Raw genomic sequence first — 22,308 nt, 5'->3', positions numbered from 1 at the left:
AATAATAAAAGAGCTCTCTGCGAGCATTTAGTCAAACGCTCACCGATGATGATATTGATGCTGTCCCGTTGCATCCAACCAGATCCACCAATGTCCGTCCATATCCGCTACCGCTCTCCATGTCGCGCAGCATCCATCTTCCAGACAGCGCGTCCCACGTTGATTGCTGCACTTTCGCTACACTTCCGCGACGCGGTCGATACGCGGTATTAGAGCGGCGATATTTGCGTCAATTAACGAACGTTTTACGTTGACATCGGTGGAAACTTTTTACGCGCTGCGTAACGGACTCTATATAAACTCTATCGGAGCAAGAACCGTGTGAAAATTTATCGACTCGTCCAACGGATTTTTACGACGTTTTTCGCGATCGCGCCTGAAAAGTCGCGAAAATGCGGAAGTATCGATATCTACGAGAATATTCGCGAATACATGCGAGGAAAGATTAGACAATTAGAAACCGCGGTCACTCCGAGGGAGCGCAAAGAGAGAGAGAGAGAGAGAGGCAAAGTTTTCGCACATGATAGTTCCGTCACGACGAAGCTTACGTCCGCGATACTTTGGCGAAATGAGAATTTAAGCTTTCTTTGTTGTAGCAGCGCGGATAAAAACGCGTATATTGATAACCGCGGTCGCGATATTCAAAGGCACGCGAGCGAGGATACCTCAAGCTCAGCGTGCGTTGGCGCAATTTCTGCGCGCATTATACGCTACTCGAGACAATAGGGATCGTGATGAATGGACAATATTGCCAAATAATTGTACAGCCTGTTTTGCAAATAAAAGAAAAGTAGCCAACGGTATCGGCATTTGTGCGTACGAATATATTTTACGGACAATTGAATATTGTCAAATAATTGTCGTTAAATAATTCCGCTTGAAAGATGAAAATAAAACAGCTGACAACGGTATCACGTTTGTAGACATCAATATCTCTTATTCAAATGAACATTAAAAAAGAATCATTCGGTATTTTAAATCTCGTATGTAATGCAGGCTATCGATCTATCGAAGTAATCCCCTGATTGTTTCGAGCAATGTATTTTATTCAACATCACACAAACACACACATGCAAGAATCTATTTGCAATTTGCATTGACTCGAACGATATTTTTTAGTCCCACATCCGTCATGCAGAAGTTTGTTTCTCTTTTTATTTTGACTCACCGAAACGACTTGCAGTCAGAGCCGGCCACGTTCCGCTTCAACTCTGTAACAAAAAATTCACATTCGTTCATTAAATTTGACCAACGAGTGCGAGCGAGTAAAAAAAAGTAATTTACCCTCTGCGATCGTGATCTAAGTCGAGTCGGAAATTATATCCCAGCTCTAGATCGCCAAGGGTCAAACAGAGGACTGTAGTAAACAGATGTAAACTTACCTTCAAGCCGACTCTGCTTGGCCCGAATCGGATCCTCCGATGCGGCATCCCGCGTCCGCCGGATTGCTGTTACTTTCCGCAACAACTGAAGCAGAAAAATAATTTTCTCGGTTAATAACCTGAGGTAGAGAGAGAGAGAATATCTTTGATCGGGACGAATCGAAAATACGGAAATATTTTGATATGGGATTTTTATCTCAATATTTTTGTTCCAACATTGAAAATTTAAATGAGACACGAAACTTTCAAGAGAGCTGATGAGGAACAGGTTGCAAAGGTAAAGATCGTAAAGGGTTGAACACAGATGTGTAGGAAACTTGTAAACTTTACCTTCCGACCGACTCTGCTTGGCCCGAACCGGAACCTCCGGTACGGCATCCGCATCTGCCGGATTGTTGTTACTTTCCGCAACAACTGAAACAGAAAAATAATTTTCCCGGTTAATAACCTGCGGTAGAGAGAGAGAGAGAATATCTTTGATCGGGACGAATCGAAAATACGGAAATATTTTGATATGGGATTTTTATCTCAATATTTTTGTTCCAACAATTGAAAATTTAAATGAGACATGAAGCTTTCAAGAGAGCTGATGAGGAACAGGTTGCAAAGGCAAAGATCGTAAAGGGTTGAACACAGATGTGTAGGAAACTTGTAAACTTTACCTTCCGACCGACTCTGCTCTGCCCGAACCGGATCCTCCGATGCGGCATCCGCGTCCGCCGGATTTGCTTCCCGCAACATCTGGAACAAAAATTTAGCATTCCTGATTGGTAAGCTGATTGGTAAGTTGCGGTAGAGAAGGAATGTTTGGAGTTCGAAATGAGTGGAGAATATTCACTACGGTTTTTTTCTTCATTGACATTGACAAAAGACTGGATAGGACTTGGAGCTCTTGAAAGAGCTGACGAAAAAAGACGACAACAAGAAACGGAGACAACAGTTGTATGCTCTCGAAAATATTCTTTTACGAATGGACATTTAAATTTAGATCCCGTAACGAGAGTAAACAGACTTGAAAGAAGCGCTGACCGAAAACAAAAAAAAGGTCGCAGTCTAAGAAGAACGGTATGACGTTGAATATTCTACACAAGACCGGTATACTCCAACAGTTGGGAATTATTCAGAATGTTTGATTGAGAACATAATGAATGAGAGATCCGCGTTCATGGACCGTTATCGGTCTCTGTCTGGATCAATATCTCTTGTATACAATAACGCAATAAATAGATAAACGGACGAGAGTAATTGCAGACTCATAAAGTCATGATTACTAGTCGGATGATGACGGATTGTGAATGCCGAGCGCGAAATTCCGAAATTCATATTCCCGGAAAATTCGTAAAATGTCCGCTCTCGTTATCGGAGACCTCCCGCATAATAAATGATTCCACATACCTGGAAACGTGACGTATCGCTGCCGGCTGCTGGAGTCCTTCGGATTTCACTCGCTCACACTTCTAATGCCGATACTCGCGATTCGACCGTGCGGTTAATCAACGCGATATGCCGATTGAGTATCTCGAGGAGCGACGAGATACATTTCTTTCAATAGACACGAGACGGAAGTGACGAGCGCGTCGCGCACGGCTGCTGCTGATGGAATAAGGTCGAATACGCGAGGCGCGCGAGTATTAATACGAAGGGCAAAAAGTGTCGTCGCTCGCGAGCCGATCAACACAATCGGCCCGCGATGTAAACATTGCGGGCCTCGGCGGCTCGCCGTTGAAGCAAGAGAGACTTGCCCTTGGGCGTATTTTCTTTTCTCGAAGGTTCCGAGACAACGAGGGGAATGCGAGGAAGGACCTTTCAACTGTACGCGACATTGATGCACTCTATTTATTGATTACTGAAAATAAAGAAAATTATTCTGTCGAAGCATCGTATTTGTATTTGTTAGCTTTATGTTAATTAAAGAGGAATGTGTACGATTAGAAAATGTGTTAGCAACTAATTGTACAGTGAGCCAAAATTGTTGTCACGCCGTTCTCAGAGAATAATTAAAGTTCATGGTCAGCGTTAAAGAAGTGGAGTGGAATTTCATCCCATGCGAATTTTGTCTCGTTCTTATTAAATGTGTGAGATTATCCGCTCCGCGGACAATAACTCTTCTACTTTTCATCTAATATTCAATGATGATAAATAACACGTAGTTGCATTCGTTTGGCTTTTTTTATTTCGAAAATAAAAAAATATATACCAGGGTGAGATTTCATCCATGACAACATCAACATGATTTTCCTTGATGCTTTATTGAAAAGTTCAGATATTTCGTCGACTCGCGGGATATTTATAATCGGAGTCTCGTCGCGTTAATTAACACGTGCTTCTCCGAGCGGATCGAATGCTCACCGACGGCCACCGACTGTCAAAGTGCCACGAACGAATGTCCGGAGCGAACGGGATGCCGAATTGCGAAGCAGGACGAAGGGAACGATACATCATGCGTCTCCAGACGTCTCCAAATCGTTTACTATACAGGAGACTTTGATACGGCAACATGTATTCGAAGATTTAATTTATTTAATACGTACTTTTATTTTTCCTACTCCCCCCCCTCTCCCTAACCTCCGCCGCTCTTTTTAAACCTCTGGGCATAGTCTCTGGCATAGAGATGGCAACTGTAGTTACAGCACGGACATAAACCGCCTGAGAGTGGACTTCCATCACATGCCATGATTTTACCACCGAGACCTGAAAGTGGATGTAGAGCATCGTAGTTCCCCTCTGAAAATGGATGCAGATGGCGCCCTTAGCCCAGTGCGGGAAGTCGGTGTCGCAGAAAATGCCGCGTTGGCCGCTCTCAGGTTTCTCTCTATGGTTGGCGCCATCCAACGGTATCGCGTGAAAAATTTCACGAGTCTCTCAAATTTGGTTCCTTCATATGCTAAGGGAAGAGATCGTTTTATGTTTGACTTAAAGAAAAAGTCGCAGACGTACTTTTCTCCATAGACGTACTGCAGCCTTCAGTCTCAGCCCTTCCGGTGCCATTTCTGCAAGGCCTATTCTACTCTCGGTGAGTGAATGTTTTTATCTACACTAGGTTTTCTATTCTACGCAGCTAATAATAATGGCAGAATAAATGGCCGACAGTCGACCGATCGTCGACGAACTTCTTTCTGCCAACTTTTTCAATATCCTTTCTACGAAGTTTTTCGTAGATAATCACAAACGAATAATGTGTCGAATCGAAAGTGTCAAAGACTCTGTTGATCAAAGTTTTTCGAATATAATTGAAAAGGTTAGGAGGCTATAATACAGTGTTGATTCGGCGACATAATATATAATTATTATTCGGCGATTGAATAATAATTGTTCAAGCGCGGTTCAAGCAAATAAGTATACCCATTAATAGAACAGTAATGTCACATGTTTCCGTGATCGAAAACCGTTTTTCCAATCAACATTCGCTCTAAATTAGGTTTTCCATCCCCGCGCCCTCCGCATCATCCAAGTCATTCGCGCACAAACGGCCCAACGGACACATCGCATTTATCATTCGCTCAGGGCGCATTCCTCCTCTTTGATACACTTCATTGGCCTAATAGACCCGAATTGTTGGTGTAAATCGCGCAAAAGCACGGCGGATCTGGACTAGTTCCGTGTAGACGATCCCTGGCCGAAAAGCTTTCATTCCACAATTGCCTCGCATGTAAAATAAATCGGCCGGCGCGGCGGGACGACCGTCGCCCACGGATCTGGTCGCGTTGCATAACCGAGTCGAGTTTTTTCCTCGCAATTAGCATACCAATAACTCGTCTGTTGTACTCTCTCTCTGTTGTATTAAGCCGAATTTCAAAGAGAAAGAGAAAATCTTATTTCTAGCGGGAGTATCATAAATCGTAATGTGCCGCATACGTTTAACATGTGAATCTATTTCTGTTTTTTTTTCTCTTTCTCTAAACAGTCCATGACAGTTGATTTTATCGAGCTATCACTAGTAGTAGCCGAAACTGTCAAAACATCTCTCATCGTAAAACTTGTTCTCCTCTTCTATTATTCCCAAGACGTTCGTAAAAATCTAGAGACTCTAGCGCGACACCGAAAATTAATCTCGGCATGAGGATCTTTCTTGGATTAGCTGGTCAAAAGTGCGTCAAAAGACTGCATACGTTGATGAATGAGGTCGTTTTGATTTGAATTTCAAAGAATCTCGGAAGAATGGAGAATGGAGTATCTTCATGGTATAGAATTAAAATCCTCCACGGAGGATATCACGGAGTTCAGTCACGATACTACGAATCTTGTCTAGTGGAAGAGTAACTCGAGCCAACTTGGTCGCGAACGACCGAGAGTCTAAGCAAACCGTCGGCAACGGTCGCCTGGGCTCGAGCGATCGCGTTGGAAAGGTCGGAGAATCCACGAGAGAGAGAGAGAGAGAGAGAGAGAGAGAGACGGATCGGGAACGGAGATCGGCGAATTAAGCGTTTCGGGGGCGCGACGCACGCACAGGCGAATCGAGAGCGCGCGGACACACGTTATGAAACGATAGCGATCCGTGGTATGCCCAGTTAGAACCTCAATGGCGGTTACAGGTTACCTAGGGCTTCCTGCGGAAATGGCCAATATACACCTCCGACCTCCAACTCGCTCCGCCGCTCGCGAGCGAGCGAGCGCGCGCGCGCGCGCGCGAACGCTCGCGAGCGCGCACTCGGATCGCTCCTCTCGATTTATGTTCGTAGCGTACCCCATATGTCCGTACGCGATCGCCCTGTCGACAGGCTCGACACGCTCGACGCTCGTTACGGCTCATCATCGTGATCTATGCGCCTACAACAAACGCCACATCCTTAATCCGTCCTAGTTGCACGATCGTGTGCGCGCACGGAAAAAAAGAGAGAGCCCCAACATCCTTATCACGCGCGCCGCCTAGCCGCCTGTTGTAGACTTCGCCACGTCTCTCTCTCTCTCTCTCTCTCTCTCTCTCTCTCTTCTCTCTCTCTTCACGGAGGAACTTTCTTCCGCGGATTCGCGCGGCGCGTGCGTCTACGCAACCGATGGATCAGCAGAACTCATTCGCCCAATTGATATTTTCGCTCCCCGTCGCCGCGCCGGGGCAAGTAGCACCGCGTGTTTCTGTCTGCACGCTGGATAGATACGTGACGTAGCCAGACGAAGAATGTTCGTGCATATTTCGTCTGTGCCGCGAGGCTCAGCAGTGACTGAGACATTAACGCGTTAGGACGTTCATGCAGATGTAAGTGGGAATTTCGTGTGCCAAACGCGCATAGTTTTCTTCATCGCCATCGTTGGTCGGCTGGGTTCTAAATTTGACATTTTCCGTCTTGCTTCGTACTCATGCATGGAAACTAATTCGAGAAATGTAATATATACGTATATAATGTATATATATATATTAATATATTAATAATTATTATTGTTATATATTAATTAACATTCCACACACACACACACACACACACACATATGTATAATTTTAATAATTTCGTTAGTAAAAATTTCAATTAATATATATGAAATTCTTATACACACATTTTGCGAGAGACGTACGAAAAGATGTAAAGAAATAAGCAGCTAATAGTCAACGCGCACAGGATACGACGTATTTCAAGTGTGTGGTTTAGAGCCAGTCGGATTCAATTTTCATGGAGTTTCTGCGAAGAGGAAGAAAACTCAAGGTCCACATTGGTGTCGATCGAGCAGATATGCGTTCCCGAGGAAGAATGGCCGTTACAGGTCATCGCGAAGAAAGGAACAAAGCGTAACTGACAATGACACCACAAACATCGGTTGACCCCCGCAGATTTAATCTGTCGAATCAGCATTTTAACGAGTTTACAGCTAACACAAATGTGTTTGCGAGAATAAAAAAGTCAACGAAGGGCCAAGGAATTGACAAAAGCGATTCGAACTTTCGAGCGCGACTCGTAATACACGTCTCGCTTTTCGAGCGCGCCTCAGATGAGCGCGCGATAAATTCCAAATTGTCAATATTAACGAAATCATCAATGCAGGATACTAATAATAATAAAAATCACCGTTACTTAATCATATGGAAAAAAGGAAGAGGAAAGATTGGGGCGTGGGGGATGAATCCGGATCGACGATAAAATTTGATAGAAAAAGCCCGCGAGAGTTCGCAGAGTTTCAAGTAGAAGAAGCGAGCTGGAATTGTCCAATGGATGCCTTTGGAGGCAAATCCACGATGAGCGTGGTAGCAAGCCGGTTCAAGCGAATTCAATTAAGAAAGAATTATAATCTTTCCTCGATTTGAGATGGACACATCAATTTCGAAGCGTAGCGTGAAATCGGATCGATCGAATCGTGCGTGAATGCGACCGTCCGCACGAAGCGACCCGGGGCCTTCGCGTCTTGCGTCTTGCGTGTCACGCAAGAAGCGGCACGTGCGAACGAATGAATGAAAGTTTGCAGGGATAGTAAGAAGAACGGGTCAATCTACCAATTGACCAGCCAGTCGGCAACCGGTAGCGCACAAACGAAGAACACCCGTTCCACCCTCGCGCGGCCGTTTGTGCGGCATACGCGCCATCACGCATCACGCGGTGCGCTCCCGCTCCGAGTGGAGTGGAGTACTTTCGCCGAGGCGAATTGGTCGTGGAACGGAGTGCAGCGCACGAGATAAGGGTGCTCGTGCTCGTGCTCGTGCTCGTGCTCGTGCTCGTGCTCGTGCTCGTGGTAGTGGGGGATGGTTGACTCTAGTGGCCACACAGTCAGTTGCTCTTATGCTCGCCAGCAACGAACAACGAGAGAGCGCGCCGCGCCGCGCCGTTTCGATTCGACACTGACCGTGCGGGCGCGAGCGCGAGCGCGAGCGCGAGCGCGGGCGCGCGCGCAACGAGAACGAGAACGAGTTGAGGATTGTGTGCCTTCGAGGGTAGCAGATTTCAGTCAGCAGTCAGAAAAAGAAGCGAGAGAAAGAAGCAAAAGGAAGGGAGATCCTTTCGACGGACGATCGCTCCAAGAGCTGGCAAGATCGACCGCGCCGATCGTCGATCGTGGCCAAACCGACTTTGGACTTTGCGCTTGGTGTCGCACAATTTGCCCCTGAAGATCATCGTTCCGTTTCTTATCGCTCGTACGGCCACTCGGACAAGTTAAAAAACAAACCACGAAGGAGGACCACGCGCGGATCTGGCGCGCGCGCGCGCGCGCGCGTATCGCGAGGCCTTCCATGCGACTGGATGTGTACGCGCATATCGGCAACTCACGTCCCGGTCAGCGAGAAAAACAGTGCGAGATTATACATTTGTATATCGCGGTGTTGCAGTTGATCGCCGCAATAGTGAGAAAAATCGAAACGGAGATCGGATCGAACCGCTTGCGAAAGCGCGCGCGCGCGCGCGCGTGCGTGCGTGCGTGCGTGCGTGCGGCCCAGCGCGAGGGAGCGCCTGAGAGCGCGCGTTCACCGTTCAAAATTCAAAGCGCTCGCTCGCTCGAACGAGGCGGATGATTTTTGCTTTCGTGCGCGTCGCGCGTCACGCGTCGCTTTCCCGACGCGAAATGCATCGTTACTGACGACGAGCTGACGCGGCGACGGCGACGCGACGTGACGTGACGACAAGTACGACGAGTGACCGACCCGTTGTATAACCCCGGGGACAACCCGTCGGGGATTTCGCGGCGACCTGCCGAGTCGAGTTTTCTCTCCCCGGATATTCGACGGAAGTGTCCAATCCGTTGTCCTGTCCGTTGCACTTGTTGATGCGCGGCGCACGGACTGCGCGCGGCACGTCTGCGTTTCGAAGGCATCAGCCAAGGCCGATGAGGAAGCATCGGCTCGCTTAGCGAGCGGCGCACAAATCGCGCTCACGGAAGGTCAAGAGGAACATCGAGGAGCGATGATTAGCGCACCTCGGGGTCGAGGTTCGCGCGGAAGCTGATTCTCGCCGGTCGCGGTCCACGTCGGCAAGCCGGTTATTATGTTAGGAACAGGATTATGCGCCTTGCTGAAGGTGTTGGTGCTGGCGGGGGTGGTCGCCGCGTTCCTGCCGGACGATGACGAGAACATCGTGCTGGACAGCCTCGAGGAGGAATGCGCCTCCAAATGTCCGGACCTCACTCAGGTAAGACGGAAGCGGTCACTGCGCCGCGCCGGAGATCAGGCAATCGGCAGTGAACAATTCCTAAACACGGGAAGGGAACTTTCCTACCAGATGTTGACGTTCGAGCAAGTGCTATACTACCGAGTGCCCTCCGGCTAGGATGTTATCCGCAGCATTTCAAGGCAGTCTCATAGCCATGTATCTTACAGTTATCTTATAGTTATGTAGATATATCATCTTGCAATACGGTATACAGATTTTCATATTATAAAGTCAGATTTACGCCGCACGCCATGTATACGTATATTATATTCCTTCGTTCAAATTCGCGCGTCAATTGGTGCGCGAGAAAATTCGCTATCGCGGCAATTTCGCCGCTTCGGACGGAGAAACGCTTTTCTCACCTTCTCGTTTCGGACGCGTATGTAACGTAAAGTTACACCCTTTGTATTTGGAGTTCCTACATGAGCGCCGCGTAAATAACATCGCCTCGGCTGTCCGCGCGGAGGCGCGGAAAGGCACGCATTTAGCCAAGTTCAAAGCAGGTCCCCTGTTCGCTGTGACTCCGCGCTTTTTTTTCCTCCCGTTGCGCCAAAAGTCACGAGGAAAAACTATCGCATCGAGCGCATTGCGGCACTTGCATATTCCAATGCGGGATATCTACCTTCGCAGATAAGAGACGTCGAAGTACGCGCGCTTCCTACGTTCGCGGGCGAAATGAGAATCGCGCGCGCCCGCGGCGCAGGGGAAATCGCGAACTTGCGACGATTCGATTATAACAAGGCGGCCATTTATTTATTTGCACTCCGCTCCGTATCGTACAGCGAGATCGTCGCCAATGGCGGCCGGCCCGTATAGAGACCGATAAGACGCGCAGCGTCGCGCGCGCGCGCGCGCGCGATTACGACGTTTCTACGACTCTATCGTCTCGCTTATCGACATTATTTATGTCTATCTTTCATCGTATCTCATTGTCGTATCTCATTGCAAGACTACTGTATGCGTTACGCTCGTTTATTGTCCGCGAGGCATGGTTATGCTGATGCGAACGAGCGTAAAATTAATCGCTAGGACACGCGACAAAAATAGCCGGTCGGATTCACGCTAAACGTAACTCACGTCGCTTATTTATCGCGCTCGCTCACGCGATTACGCCAACGACTTCGATCACTTCTTCGCTTTTCATATCTTACGAAGAGTGTCACGTAAAATACCGAGTTTATCGACTCCGCTCACTCTGCGACGTCGCAGAGCGCGAAAAATGTGCGCCTCGCTTCCTCCCCACCAAACCATACATGTTGGATTTCTTCTCGATAGAAGAATTTTCGTGCGCGAATTTATTATATAGTTGCCCCGCTTGCGCCTTGCGAGTATCTACGAGTAACGTCCGCGCTGTCCGCCGTTTCCGAATTAAATCGCCGCGCCGTCTGGCGAATCAGTTTTTGGGGAGAGGAGTGCGCGCGCGTCGATGCGCTAATTAATAGGAGATATGCGAGAAGAACGCAATTGGCGCAATTAGCGTGACCTGCGCGCGGGATCCTCGAAATTTACATCAGCGCGTCGATTTATCGTCTCGCCGACCTACTTACATTTCTTTCGCGACTCGGCACACGCGTGCGACCGCGGGGGACCGTAATACGCGAGGACTTTTCGCTTGGCACTGCCAATTTATCGAAGGCTCGCGCGATCTACTCGCGAGATCGACGCGCTTGGTTCTCCGCCATTAGAGAATCTCGTCGCTTCGGCGACCTTCCGCCGACGCGGGGATCCAAGGCGGAATCCCGAACGAAGTGTCATCAACGAAGTTGCGAAGACGTTGCGCTTTCACGGTTAATTTTTCCAACGCTCTCGTCCCGCAACTGCAAAACTGCAAAACTGCAAAACTGCAAAACTGCAACTTCGAAAGAGGGTAGCGCGATGTCGAACCGCTGTGTTCGATTTTGCCTCGAAAATCCTCGCGGGCACAATTCGTATCGACACTCGCAGCCGGGGCTGCGAGGTGTATCCCCTCTGCGAGTCGAGTTTAGCTAGTGACGGCACGAAAATGGCTGCGCGCGAGCGGCGAAGGACGTATCAATTTAAGTCCACTCTCCATCTCGACTGTACCATTCATTAATTAACTTAACTACACGACGGCGCATCATGGCAGTCCATAAGCATAGCGTCGAGGATGAAAGACGAGCATGTAATGGATACGGGGCCATCTAATCCCTTTCCTCCAGGGAAGGACGAAAATGTCGTTTTCCTCGCAGGCGAGCAGCCTTCGTCCACTTGACGAACGGCGAACGGCTAACAGCGCACTCGCAGTCGCACCGCATCTTTCGCAAAAATGTCGCTCTTTCAGCTGATAGTATCTATAATACGAGACCTGAGGTGGATAGAACGTGGCGGAGCGAACAGTTTGAAGTCATTTTCCGTTATTGCACTTATTGCACTGAGAGCTTCTTTCCGACCCGAGTAACGACGCGAATAACGCCCGCGCGCTGTTTTCCGTTCTCTCGCGATGCAGAACATGCAGACTCGCGCGCGACTAGAAAGAAGAATTAATTTTTCCTCCAATTAGTTTTATGACAGTTGCCTGATATTATAAGTCATCGAACTCTCGCAACCCTTCCTCGTCCGCGTTGGCGTTTCAATTATCCCGTTGCCGCCTCCGCCTCCGCCGCCACCATCGTCGATAGATAAAAGGAGCGTGCTTTGGAAATCACTTGTTCGATCCCTTATCTCGAGTGCATAATTCATTTTCTTACTCCCGTTCTCTCTAATCTGCACCTCCCTCTTCTTCAACCTTCGAACGAACGAGGGAGACTTCCCGAGGAGGCGCGATAACAGCTTCCACGCGATCGAGTATCTTCGGGCACCTCGATGAGAGGGGAGCCCGAAATAATTTATGGATTCAGCAGATCGAAATCCATGTGCCTTCCGACCTCCAAACGCTTCGTCATATTTACACCGTGACCTTTAAGATATTAGTGTTGTAGTCGAAGAACCGACAGTCGAGGCAAGCCGATTCTTATTGTTATCGTGTGCGCATTATCGCTCGTAGCCTTGCTTTCAAAACGGTCTTGACGCTTTCTTCTCGCTGATGCAATTTGGAACGAGAGAGTTCGATAATCGGCCGGGTGGGACTTGTGTCTGATTAATTGTCGGAGGAGTCATGTGCGTCGAGAAGAAAGCGTCGAAACCGTTTGGAAACCAAGAGTACAGTTGAACCGCATCTTCTTTTCCTATCTTTTCGCTTTCTTTTCTGTTTTTCTTTTCTTTTCTTTCTGTATACTTTTTGTACCTTGCAATCTTTCGGTCTCAGCGGAGTTAACTTAAGTTGCGCGTTGAAAGCGAACAAACTCAACGTCCTGTCACTTTTTCACTTTTTCGTATTATATTGCCATTCTTATTTTTGCTCATGGGTGAAATTGCGCGCGCATGTTTGAATGTACTTGCCGAGTCTGGAGAGAAATGCTTACACACACGTGACGCTCGTGTCGCTCTCTTTGGAATAGTATATTGACGTATTAATCTCTCGAGGCAGCGTCGCGAGTAAGCATCGGCTAAAAATAATCCGAAAGGCGCCCGCGTTATTTACTACACACGAATTTAACACACATACACACATGTTATTTAAACACACGAATATCAGTAATATGCTTCTTATCACGTTTCAGGGTGATGCTTAGAGAATGACCTTAGGCTTGCATAACAGCGAGACACATTTCCCGAGCTCTTCGTCTCTCTCTCTCTCTCTCTCTCCCCCCCCCCCTCTCGCCGGCCCTAACCTTCTAATCTCCTCAGCTGTTGTGATAACTTTTACTTTGCGCAATAATTCGTCGTCCTTTGACGTGGCGACGATCTTACCACTCTACCTAATATTCTAATTCCATCTGACACGTTCGTGAGCGAATCGCGAGCGTAATTCCGTCGACTTCGTTTCGACAGCGTCGTCGTAAAGCGCGGTCTAAACTTATCGATCTTAGATAGAATCATACGGACTAAAGAACGGAGAACGATTCTCTATTCGCTCTAGACGCCGACGGAAAAATTAACACGCTACATTTTCAGCAGCGCACGTTTGCATCGACGCACACGTGAGAATTTGTTGAAAAGGCAAGTTGGATATTTTGAATAGTACGTCATACATGCGTGACGTCGCGTTTCGAGTGAAAGACCGATATGTCACACGCGTGTCATGGCGAGCATGTTAATTGGCACGGTTGCAAGTGTATGCTCTGGCAAATGGAAAGTAAATAGACCCGTAAAGATGGCTTCTTCGGATCAACTCGAAGGGAAAAGAGCGCTTTCGTTGATAATCGGGCAAATATCGTAGCATGAGTAAACAGCGACCGTAGCGTAGTAACGTTCGCATCGATGACAGTCAATTTCCCAGTCAGCCGTTACGCGCGACCTACGTATGTACGCACACATCGCGCACTTGCATCATCGAGTGGGAAATTCTGACATCGATATAATGTTACTGCGAGTTGGCCATCTTTACCGGCCGGTAGTTTTCCCAGAATCTTCATAGCGCATCAAGTATTAGACGCGACATACCGGATTCGCGGATTCGCGGATTCTGATGTTACGTGGAATCTGCGCAGGATCGTCCGGCATGCAACATTATATGTGTAGCCATACACACAATGAACTTCCTGTCGACCACATCCTCCTCGACTACAACGTGACGCGGCAGGGAATCGCGCGCGCCTCACGCGGCGCATCGATCGTGCGAATTTTCATCGCGGCGCAAATCCGGCGAGCTTGTGCGATAGGCGACTTTCCGAATGATTGAGAACTCGTACACGCGCGACTCGCGTCGGTTAGGTCCAGATGTCGCTCGTTCCGACCAAGTTTCGCGAAGACGTCCCTCCGCGGAGCGGAGACAGTTTCGCGCGAGTGACGTTTCCGTGAAACTCGTTACTCGTTCGAGTCGAAAGAGTCGATGTGGGATGTCTCTTCAATTTTACTAATTAGTCCACGCGCGGCGGAGTTCAACTAAAAACTGCCGCATCAAATAATTAGCCGGCCGAAACTCGGTCCGCGCGACTTGATGTACTCGCATGTATCCGTTTTAATTGGCATGACGTCAGCCGAAACCGCCGGCCAGCCGTCGCGTTTCCCAGGATTTGTTTGCGTTGAAAAATTCAACGAGCGACTCGTACCGCGTGACACGATCCGCATATGTATGCGCATTCGAATGCACACGTTTACGCAACTTTAGCTCTTGATTGCGGCAAGAGAGAGAGAGAGAGAGAGAGAGAGAGAGAGAGAGAGAGAAAGAGAGGGAGCACTTGGTAATAAATAAATAAAAGCAAAAGAAAAGAACATTTTCAGTCGCGAAGAAAATTCGCATTCGAAATGAACGAATCGGTGATTCATTGTTTGCGAATCGTATCGATTATATCGATGCGACGAGGGAAATCCGTATCGATCAAAATATCTCTTGATATTTTCTTAACGACGTTTTTCTTCTCAGGACGACAATGCACCGTTGACGCTACATTTCATGGGGGTTTCCTTCTGTGCTCGCTCCCTGAGAAAAACTAATGTCCCAAGTTTAATGAGATAGATGCGGGTGGACCCGTATACGCAGTACAACTGCAGTCTCTCTCTCTCTCTCTCTCTCTCTCTCTCTCTCTCTCGGCTGCGTTAGCACGAGCGAGCGCAAGACCTGAGAGAGATTTATTTCTCTCATAATACGAAACGTCACTCTTTCTTTCCCGGAGATCTCCGTGTCGATATATATTTTTTTCAAAGAGTGTCTTCGGGGTCGCGTTTTTGCGCGAAGCTACGACGGATGTGCAGCGCGAACGCGTTAAGGGTTAATTTACCTTCTTGTCTAGAACTGTCGACAAAGTTGGCCCATTTTGCGCTGACTTGCCGAGATTTTTCGCGTGCTCCCTCCGTGCGAAACCCCCCCATGTTCTCTCGTATTTCATATTTTCTTCGCTTTAGGATCGTCACAGAATTTGTTGAAGTTGAGAAGGATCGTTGAGAATTGTCGAGAGAGCCCGCGTGTCTATCGGCTTTCTCCTCGATATCGACGCGATTCGATCGTGCTGAAGGCAAATTTTCAATCTTGGGCCGCTGTTCCAGCCGAGTGAACACCAGCCGGTATACACCCAACACCGTGCGACCGTGCACGTTGGAGACCGCAGAAAAAACCCGACACCCTTTTCCTTAAACTTGAAACAGCGCGCCGCGAGCGCGCGCGCGCGCGCGCACGCAAAATAATAACGTTCATGCAGTATTATCTTGCCGCTTTATTTCGACGAATATCAAGTTCTACGCGCGCTCATATCCTTTGCTCATCCAACGTGGTAATATTTTATCACATTGTTATCAGTGAAGAAGAGGTAGTAGCCCTTTCGAGCGCTCACTTCTCAGTAAGTTGAAAGTATTGGAGACGAGAAGAAAAAATAATGAGAGAGAGAGACGGAATTGCGTAATAATAATTTACGAATATCTCGGATGCCCCACGAGGAAACAAACAACAACGGCGAATAACAAACGATTGTATTTCCGTATAGTCGGTCTTTGCGCGACACCCGCTATTATTTCCGTCTTTGAGATTACGGCTAGGCGGGAAGAAGCAACAGTTGGCCGGCGCCGCCGAGCGTGACGGAAGGACGTGCGGAAGGACGGGCACGTCTATGCATCAGGCAATTACCTTAGATCGAGTAAAGCTGCTCTTTAGCTGCCAATTTCCCCTCGCTTCTTTCCCGCATACAACGAAGCACTAACGAGTAGTAGCCTAAAGACGTTGATTGAGAGCTCAAGGAGAGACTAATCGCCGAAATAGTCGAATCGTTCGGCCAAATTGATCGAAGAGCGGGAAGGACGAGGGGCAGAGAGAGAGAGAGAGAGAGAGAGAGAGAGAGAGAGAGAGAGAGAGAGAGAGAGAGAGAGAAAAGGACGAGAAAACTCAAAGATTGCAAATCTTTACTTATTATTTATTTATATATTATTTAGTGATATATATTTATAACGTATAGTACTGACGAGCAAAATGTGGCCGAACGTCCCGATATTTAAGTACTTGGTATCTGTGAATATATCTGTCAGTTAAATTTGCAATTTGGCTCTTACCGTCCTTTGATTGCAATGAAGGAGCCTTGTATTCATTTATCTGATGAGAGATAATTTCCGAAAGACTACGACACGTATACTACGGAGTGTGAGAGAGTGCGCGCTTGCAACGAGTGTGCAAAATAAATTTTAAAGCAGAGATTCGACAGAACGGTAACAAAGTTTCGGAATGTGAAGAAAGATTGCCGCTCATCGCGAATATAAAGTGCAACGAGTATCGCGTCGCGAGTGAGATATTTCCACGAGACGCGAAAAATGAGAAGGGGAAAGAAAAAGATTTTAAAATTGGTACTACGCAAGGGGCGAGATAATGCGCGAAAACACCGTACGCGATCTCCCCCTCTCGCTTACTTCTTATCATTGAACTCGCCGTCGCTGGCAGCTACGCACGAGGAAAATATATGACGACGATGGCGTGCCTCTAGCTGCTATTGTCGTTTCCGCGGAAATTTTCGTCCGTGCTACGGGGCAATTTGCGTCCGTGCCGCGCGTATTATCTAATTACAGAAATTTCAAGTTAAACGCACCGCCGTCAAACATCGCGCGGCTGCTACGAGCGTACAGACCTGGCTGGGATACGCGCATTCGGCGGCATTAATTTGTGTATCAAGTACAATAAAACATAATTCAATAAAACATGTCGAAATATATATAGTATTAACCCAATAAAACTATATTTCCATATATAAATATGGCTACAACATAGCTATATATATATATATATATATATATATATGATATATTACAATTATATTATACAACTATAATATAATTGTGCGTGTTGCTATTGCGAAGAGCGATCCCCAAAGATGCAGGTAAAACGGGAAACAGAAATACGATAGATTTCCGATCTGCCGTATCGGCGATCGTGTTCGGCAAAATTCGCAACGCGACGGCGACGGCTCGTTCTCACAGCGGTCTCACAGCGAGCGGTTGCGGCTCGACCGCGGCGCGTCAAGTCGATTTGCATTCCGCACGGCAGCTGAAGCCCGGCGTCGAAATGAAACTTCAACGTTATGGTAATCAGGCGACGGTCCCCAACGCATCGACTTCCAAAATTCCCATGTGGAGCCAAGCACCGACTATGCTTGACTTCACACCCCTGGCAACCCCCGGCGCGCACCCCCTCCGCACCGCCACGTGTATCTCTGCACGCCGGGCCGGGCCTCTTCCAATCGCTCTCCCATTTCCACCGAGAACCGGACGTACACCTGTGTCCCGGAAGTCCGTAACGTACAGGTGCAGCCGCTGTAACGAGCGCGTTAATGTTAATCCGCTAACGTTATGCATGCCGCACAGCCAGGGACGATTATATTCGGCGATTCATTCGCGCGCGCGCGCGCGCGCGCGCACGGCGCACCAGATACACGCCAGATACACGGGGGTGTCAATTGAACCGGATGCAGCAGTTTAACGTCTTTTAAAGACGGCAAGCGATTCAATTTATTTTCCGCCGTCCCTGCGCGTAACACGATCGCGGCTACCGCTACGTTCGCCATGCTAGCGTGCTCTCGACGTCTCTCTTTTTATTACGCGTTTCATCGACGCGTCCTCTAGGCGCGCGCGATATGAGCACGTTGCGAGCCAATTTCGAGCATCTCTCGACCGTTTTAAACCGTTTTAAATCGTGTCCCTCCCTCTCTCTCCCTCTCCCTCTCTCTCTCTCTCTCTCTCTCTCTCTGTCGAAGCCCCGTATTTGCCCCGCTTGTTTTTAACGTTCAAACGCTCGAACGCGAGTGCCGGAGGAAATAAGCAATACATCTTAAGACGAGGTGTACGTTTCTCTGCTTGCAGAATCGAACGGACGACGCGAGCTCGGAGGTCGAATGTGGAGTGAGGTGCAAGATCGAACAGGTAAGATGAACCATCGTGCTGCCGAAGCGTGTGCAAACGATTCCTCCTCGAAAGCCGCGTTATCTCACCGCTATACCGTATACGCTACAGAATCCGTACAACCGTCAGCAGGCATTCTCGTTCGAGCTCATGTGTCGTCATGTGCCGCCTTACAATAATCAGCCCTTTGGCTCCTCAAAGGGCTAATTAGCTCTCCGAGGCTAGTGCGATCTATGACTACACTCCGGCCGATTCTACCTCGAACTTGGCGACCATGATCGGCGATCCCGGCGCGCGATACGCGCGGATGACCGGCGCGGACGTCGGAGACGAAAATGAAGGGACGACGGTCCCTCGTTACAATGAAAGTACTTCCGCTGCTGGGTCCCAGGGGGCCCAGTCGCTCCTAACTCGGAGCGGCGGAGACGGCAAACGGCAAATAAAAACAACGCGCGGCCGATGAATGGGACGAACGCGCGCGGATACGCGCGCGTACGAATGAAAGAATGGCGAGTCTCTCTGTCTCTCTTTCATCCTCTCTTTCTCTCTCTCTCTCTCTCTCTCTCTCTCTCTCTCTTTCGTACGGCTTCGTGCCTTTAAATTGGATCGCGTACAAGTGCGGCCGATGGCGGATGTCACCAAATTGCCGTGCGACTGCGGATTCACTCTCTCGCGCCTCGTTCTTCTCTCTCTCTCTCTCTCTCTCTCTCTCTGCTTCGTTTGTTTCCCTCTTCCTTCTCGTCTCTCGAGACGGACTTCCGCTGCGAGTATGCGAGGAAAAGCGAGGAAATTGCGTGGCGCCTCCGGCCGAACCATCACGTTTGCCGGACGTCTCGTCGCTCCTGCAGCCGGGGAAAAAGAATTTTGACACAGAGAGAGGTCGAAATGAGGACGAAAGAGGAAAACGCACGCGCACGATAGGCATCATCCACGAGAGCTGGAATCGCGAAATGGCGCGCGAATTGCGCTTAACGATTTCCTCCTTCGGCTCGTTTCACGGTTCGTAAGTCTGCTAGTAACGCGCGTACGAGTAACGGACAGCGAGCGACGTAGGTGGAGGAAGACGCTCCGCGATTCTAGCTCTCTGGGTATTTACGCGCCTCGGTGCGTGACCCACTTCCAACTTTGATCTTGTCGCGTTCTTTTGTGTCTTGAGAGACGAAAAAGATCTCCACTCTCTCTTGCTTCTCGCTTGCGCCTGGTCTTTGAGAAAAATTCAAGAGAGGCACGACGGTGAAATCAATTTGTAATAAATTGTGTAAACTGAACTACGGCGGAAGAGTTCTCTCGCACAAAAAGTCGAGTGCGTGCCACCGTCATAAGGGGCGTGTTTTGTCACAATGTTCATGATGTTGGTTGCATTCTGCGGACACCGGATAACGGATTGACTTGACACTCCTTCCGGTGATTTCACAGCTCGATAACGACGAATTAATACCGCTGGAATTTCTTTTGTTCGGGCCCCCCTCCCCCCCCGTTATTTTTTGGTTCGCTCTCGAAAATTAATGTAGCCTCGCATCCTCTCTCTCTGTCTCTCTGCTCGCCTCCGGAAGTAATAACTTCCGTGGATTGTTGCGGTGCCACCGTAATTAGTAAGATACACTGGCTACTCGAACTAAGAGACAAAAATTATTTTTCGATTACGAGATGATACGAGAACAAGAAGAATAAATACGTATTTGCATGCGTTACCGATCACGACGGACTGAACGGGATATAGAAAAAAAGTACGCTCTGCTTCGAGATTATACGTAAAGCGCACGCACACATAGTACATAAGCATCTAAACAAAATGTAAAACTTCACGAGAGCTGTCTTCACGAGAGACTTTCGATAAGCGAGAGGAAAATACAACGTCCCGTTTCGCGAACGATTATTATCGTGTCAGGAAAGAACCAAATTATCATTCGTCGAGTTTAGAAAATCACAAGGCTCACACGAAAGCTGAAAATTCCGAGATACGCGTACATTACGATAAGTCTATCGTTTCTGATTCGAAGCGACAACCGCGGGGAACGCGTCGACTCGGGCGAGCGAACGATAAACACTCTCTTCCATGTATCGCGCGTCTGGTAAGATCCAAGAGTCCGGGCGGTTAAGAATGTTTGTCAACGAGGTAAAGTGGAGAGGACCACCGACCGCGAGATATCCATACAAATGTCTACGCGGCAGCAGCTATCGTCCCGTGCCGGAAGCCACTTTGCCTCTTTACTACTTTACGTAAATTGTCCATCGTGGATGCGATAAAGATTATTAAAGCTATCGCAAAGTGATGTATAAACTCTTGCAAACCGAGATTCTCAATCGTTTCGCTGCACATTGGATTGCGATCTGCACCTTATTCAGACAAACTTGCAGGACAGATTCTATGTTGACAAAAATAAGCACGTATTTACGTATATTTATCGAGACTTTTTTATTCATTTACTTATTTTGTTATGTAAAATCTATCCTGTGAGAGTTTGTCGATGGAGTTCCGGGATACACCCTGCATTTTGGCAGAAACTTTATGTGGAAGTTAAGCGCGCGCAAATTGGCAGTTTGTCGTAAAGCTATCGCGAGAACGATTCGAGCTACCGTCTCACTCGTTACTCGTATTTTTTTCCTGTTGTTTTACCGCGTGGATCCGGGCTAAAAGCAATAAACGGGGTTAAAGTAAAACGAGGAGAGGACAGATAGACGCTCATCTGCGGTACGATGAAGATCTACGATCCACGGGGAGCAGCGTGCACAGCGAGGGCCTAGCTGGGGACATAATACACGCTGAGGGATTTAATGAGGAAGTGAGAAATTAGCGACCGCTGCGCAGAGAGAAAGAGAGAGAGAGAGAGAGAGAGAGAGAGAGAGAGAGAGAGAGAGAGAGAGAGAGAGAGTGTGTGTGTGTGTCTTGATTTAACCATTTCCCATTGTCTAATAGTTTTGTCAACCTTCATTGGGTGGCTGGGCCGTTAAAAAAATCATGTTTGACGAGACGCGACGAATTAAAGAACCCAGACGCTCGTTGAGGCGAATTAAACCAGGGGATCCGTTCAATGCGTTTTTTTTTCGCGACAGACAAATATCTATATCTTATAAAAAATGAAATGCTAAGATGAAAGTATAAAATCGCTGATAACACGCTTCGTGCACTTTTCGATAAAGGAAAGGAAAAAGAAATATGAATTGCAAGGTTAAAGCGAAAAAAGATATCCTGCAGGATTTAAAGCGCAACGCGACGATCGAATCGATGATTTGCTGGGACCCATCGTGTAGCTCCAGCGTGAAACGATTATTAATAATGTTTATCTGCCGCTGGAGATCCTTCTCCTTTAACAGACTTTTCAAACGAGTTGACCTATGCGATACCCTCGTACACCGCTATGCGCTGCGCGTTATTGCGAGCGACGACGCGGTTGCGCGTCTCGAAAGATCGGATCACACGCTCTCAACAAGCTTGCTCTTTGCTCTTCAAATATGATCCCCGAGGATTTTTTAATGGAGAAAGAGCGAGAGATAGAGCAGCTTCGTCGTGTGGATTTGCAAACACTCGCTTTTTATCCGAATCTTTATCTTAGATGGGGGATCATGTAAGATCATGTAACGAGCAGAATCGGTGGATTGTTTGTTCACAGTCGCGCGTCGCTCGATCTCTTAAACGAAAAAAAAAAAAAAAGAAAAAATTGCGAAGCCCGTCGGAATATTCGAATTCGAGCAAGTAACCACCACCATGATCGGTAATGTCGGCCGGGGAAAACAGGCGGCGGTTTCCCGCGCGATGCGATTTCATTATTATTCCGTAATACCGAGTGCCGCTCTATTATTTATGCATGGCGCCTCTCAAACTAAGCGGAGTGTCGACCAGCCCGTCAATTGCTAAATAACACCTCTCTCGTATCACTCCGGACGTTAAAATAGACCTTCCACTATGCGCTACTGCGAGACAATCGCTCTTATTTACGATTAAGATCGATGAAATTGCGTCAGCGAGGCGAGACGTGGAAATGAAGAGACTT

The 22,308-nt window shown here is 48.0% G+C and overlaps 1 protein-coding gene across 3 annotated transcripts in view; it reads left to right on the top strand.

Annotated features, from left to right (window-relative positions):
* Window positions 1-8,145: 8,145 nt before the first annotated feature.
* Window positions 8,146-22,308, top strand: part of sev (receptor protein-tyrosine kinase sevenless) — a 33,482-nt gene continuing 19,319 nt past the window's right edge. For 2 of the 3 annotated variants that reach the window (XM_025303916.1, XM_011148981.3), the window contains exons 1-2: window positions 8,146-9,424; window positions 18,278-18,337. In XM_025303916.1, the coding sequence (XP_025159701.1) occupies window positions 9,281-9,424; window positions 18,278-18,337 (204 nt within the window). In that variant the 5' untranslated portion in view covers window positions 8,146-9,280. The remainder of the gene's footprint in view (window positions 9,425-18,277; window positions 18,338-22,308) is intronic. The other variant, XM_025303915.1, reaches the window with a different exon arrangement.

Source organism: Harpegnathos saltator, unplaced genomic scaffold (genome assembly GCF_003227715.2).
Source record: "Harpegnathos saltator strain DR-91 unplaced genomic scaffold, Hsal_v8.6 scaffold58, whole genome shotgun sequence".
NCBI classification, from domain to species: domain Eukaryota; kingdom Metazoa; phylum Arthropoda; class Insecta; order Hymenoptera; family Formicidae; genus Harpegnathos; species Harpegnathos saltator.
This window is presented reverse-complemented; position numbering and strand designations above follow the sequence as displayed.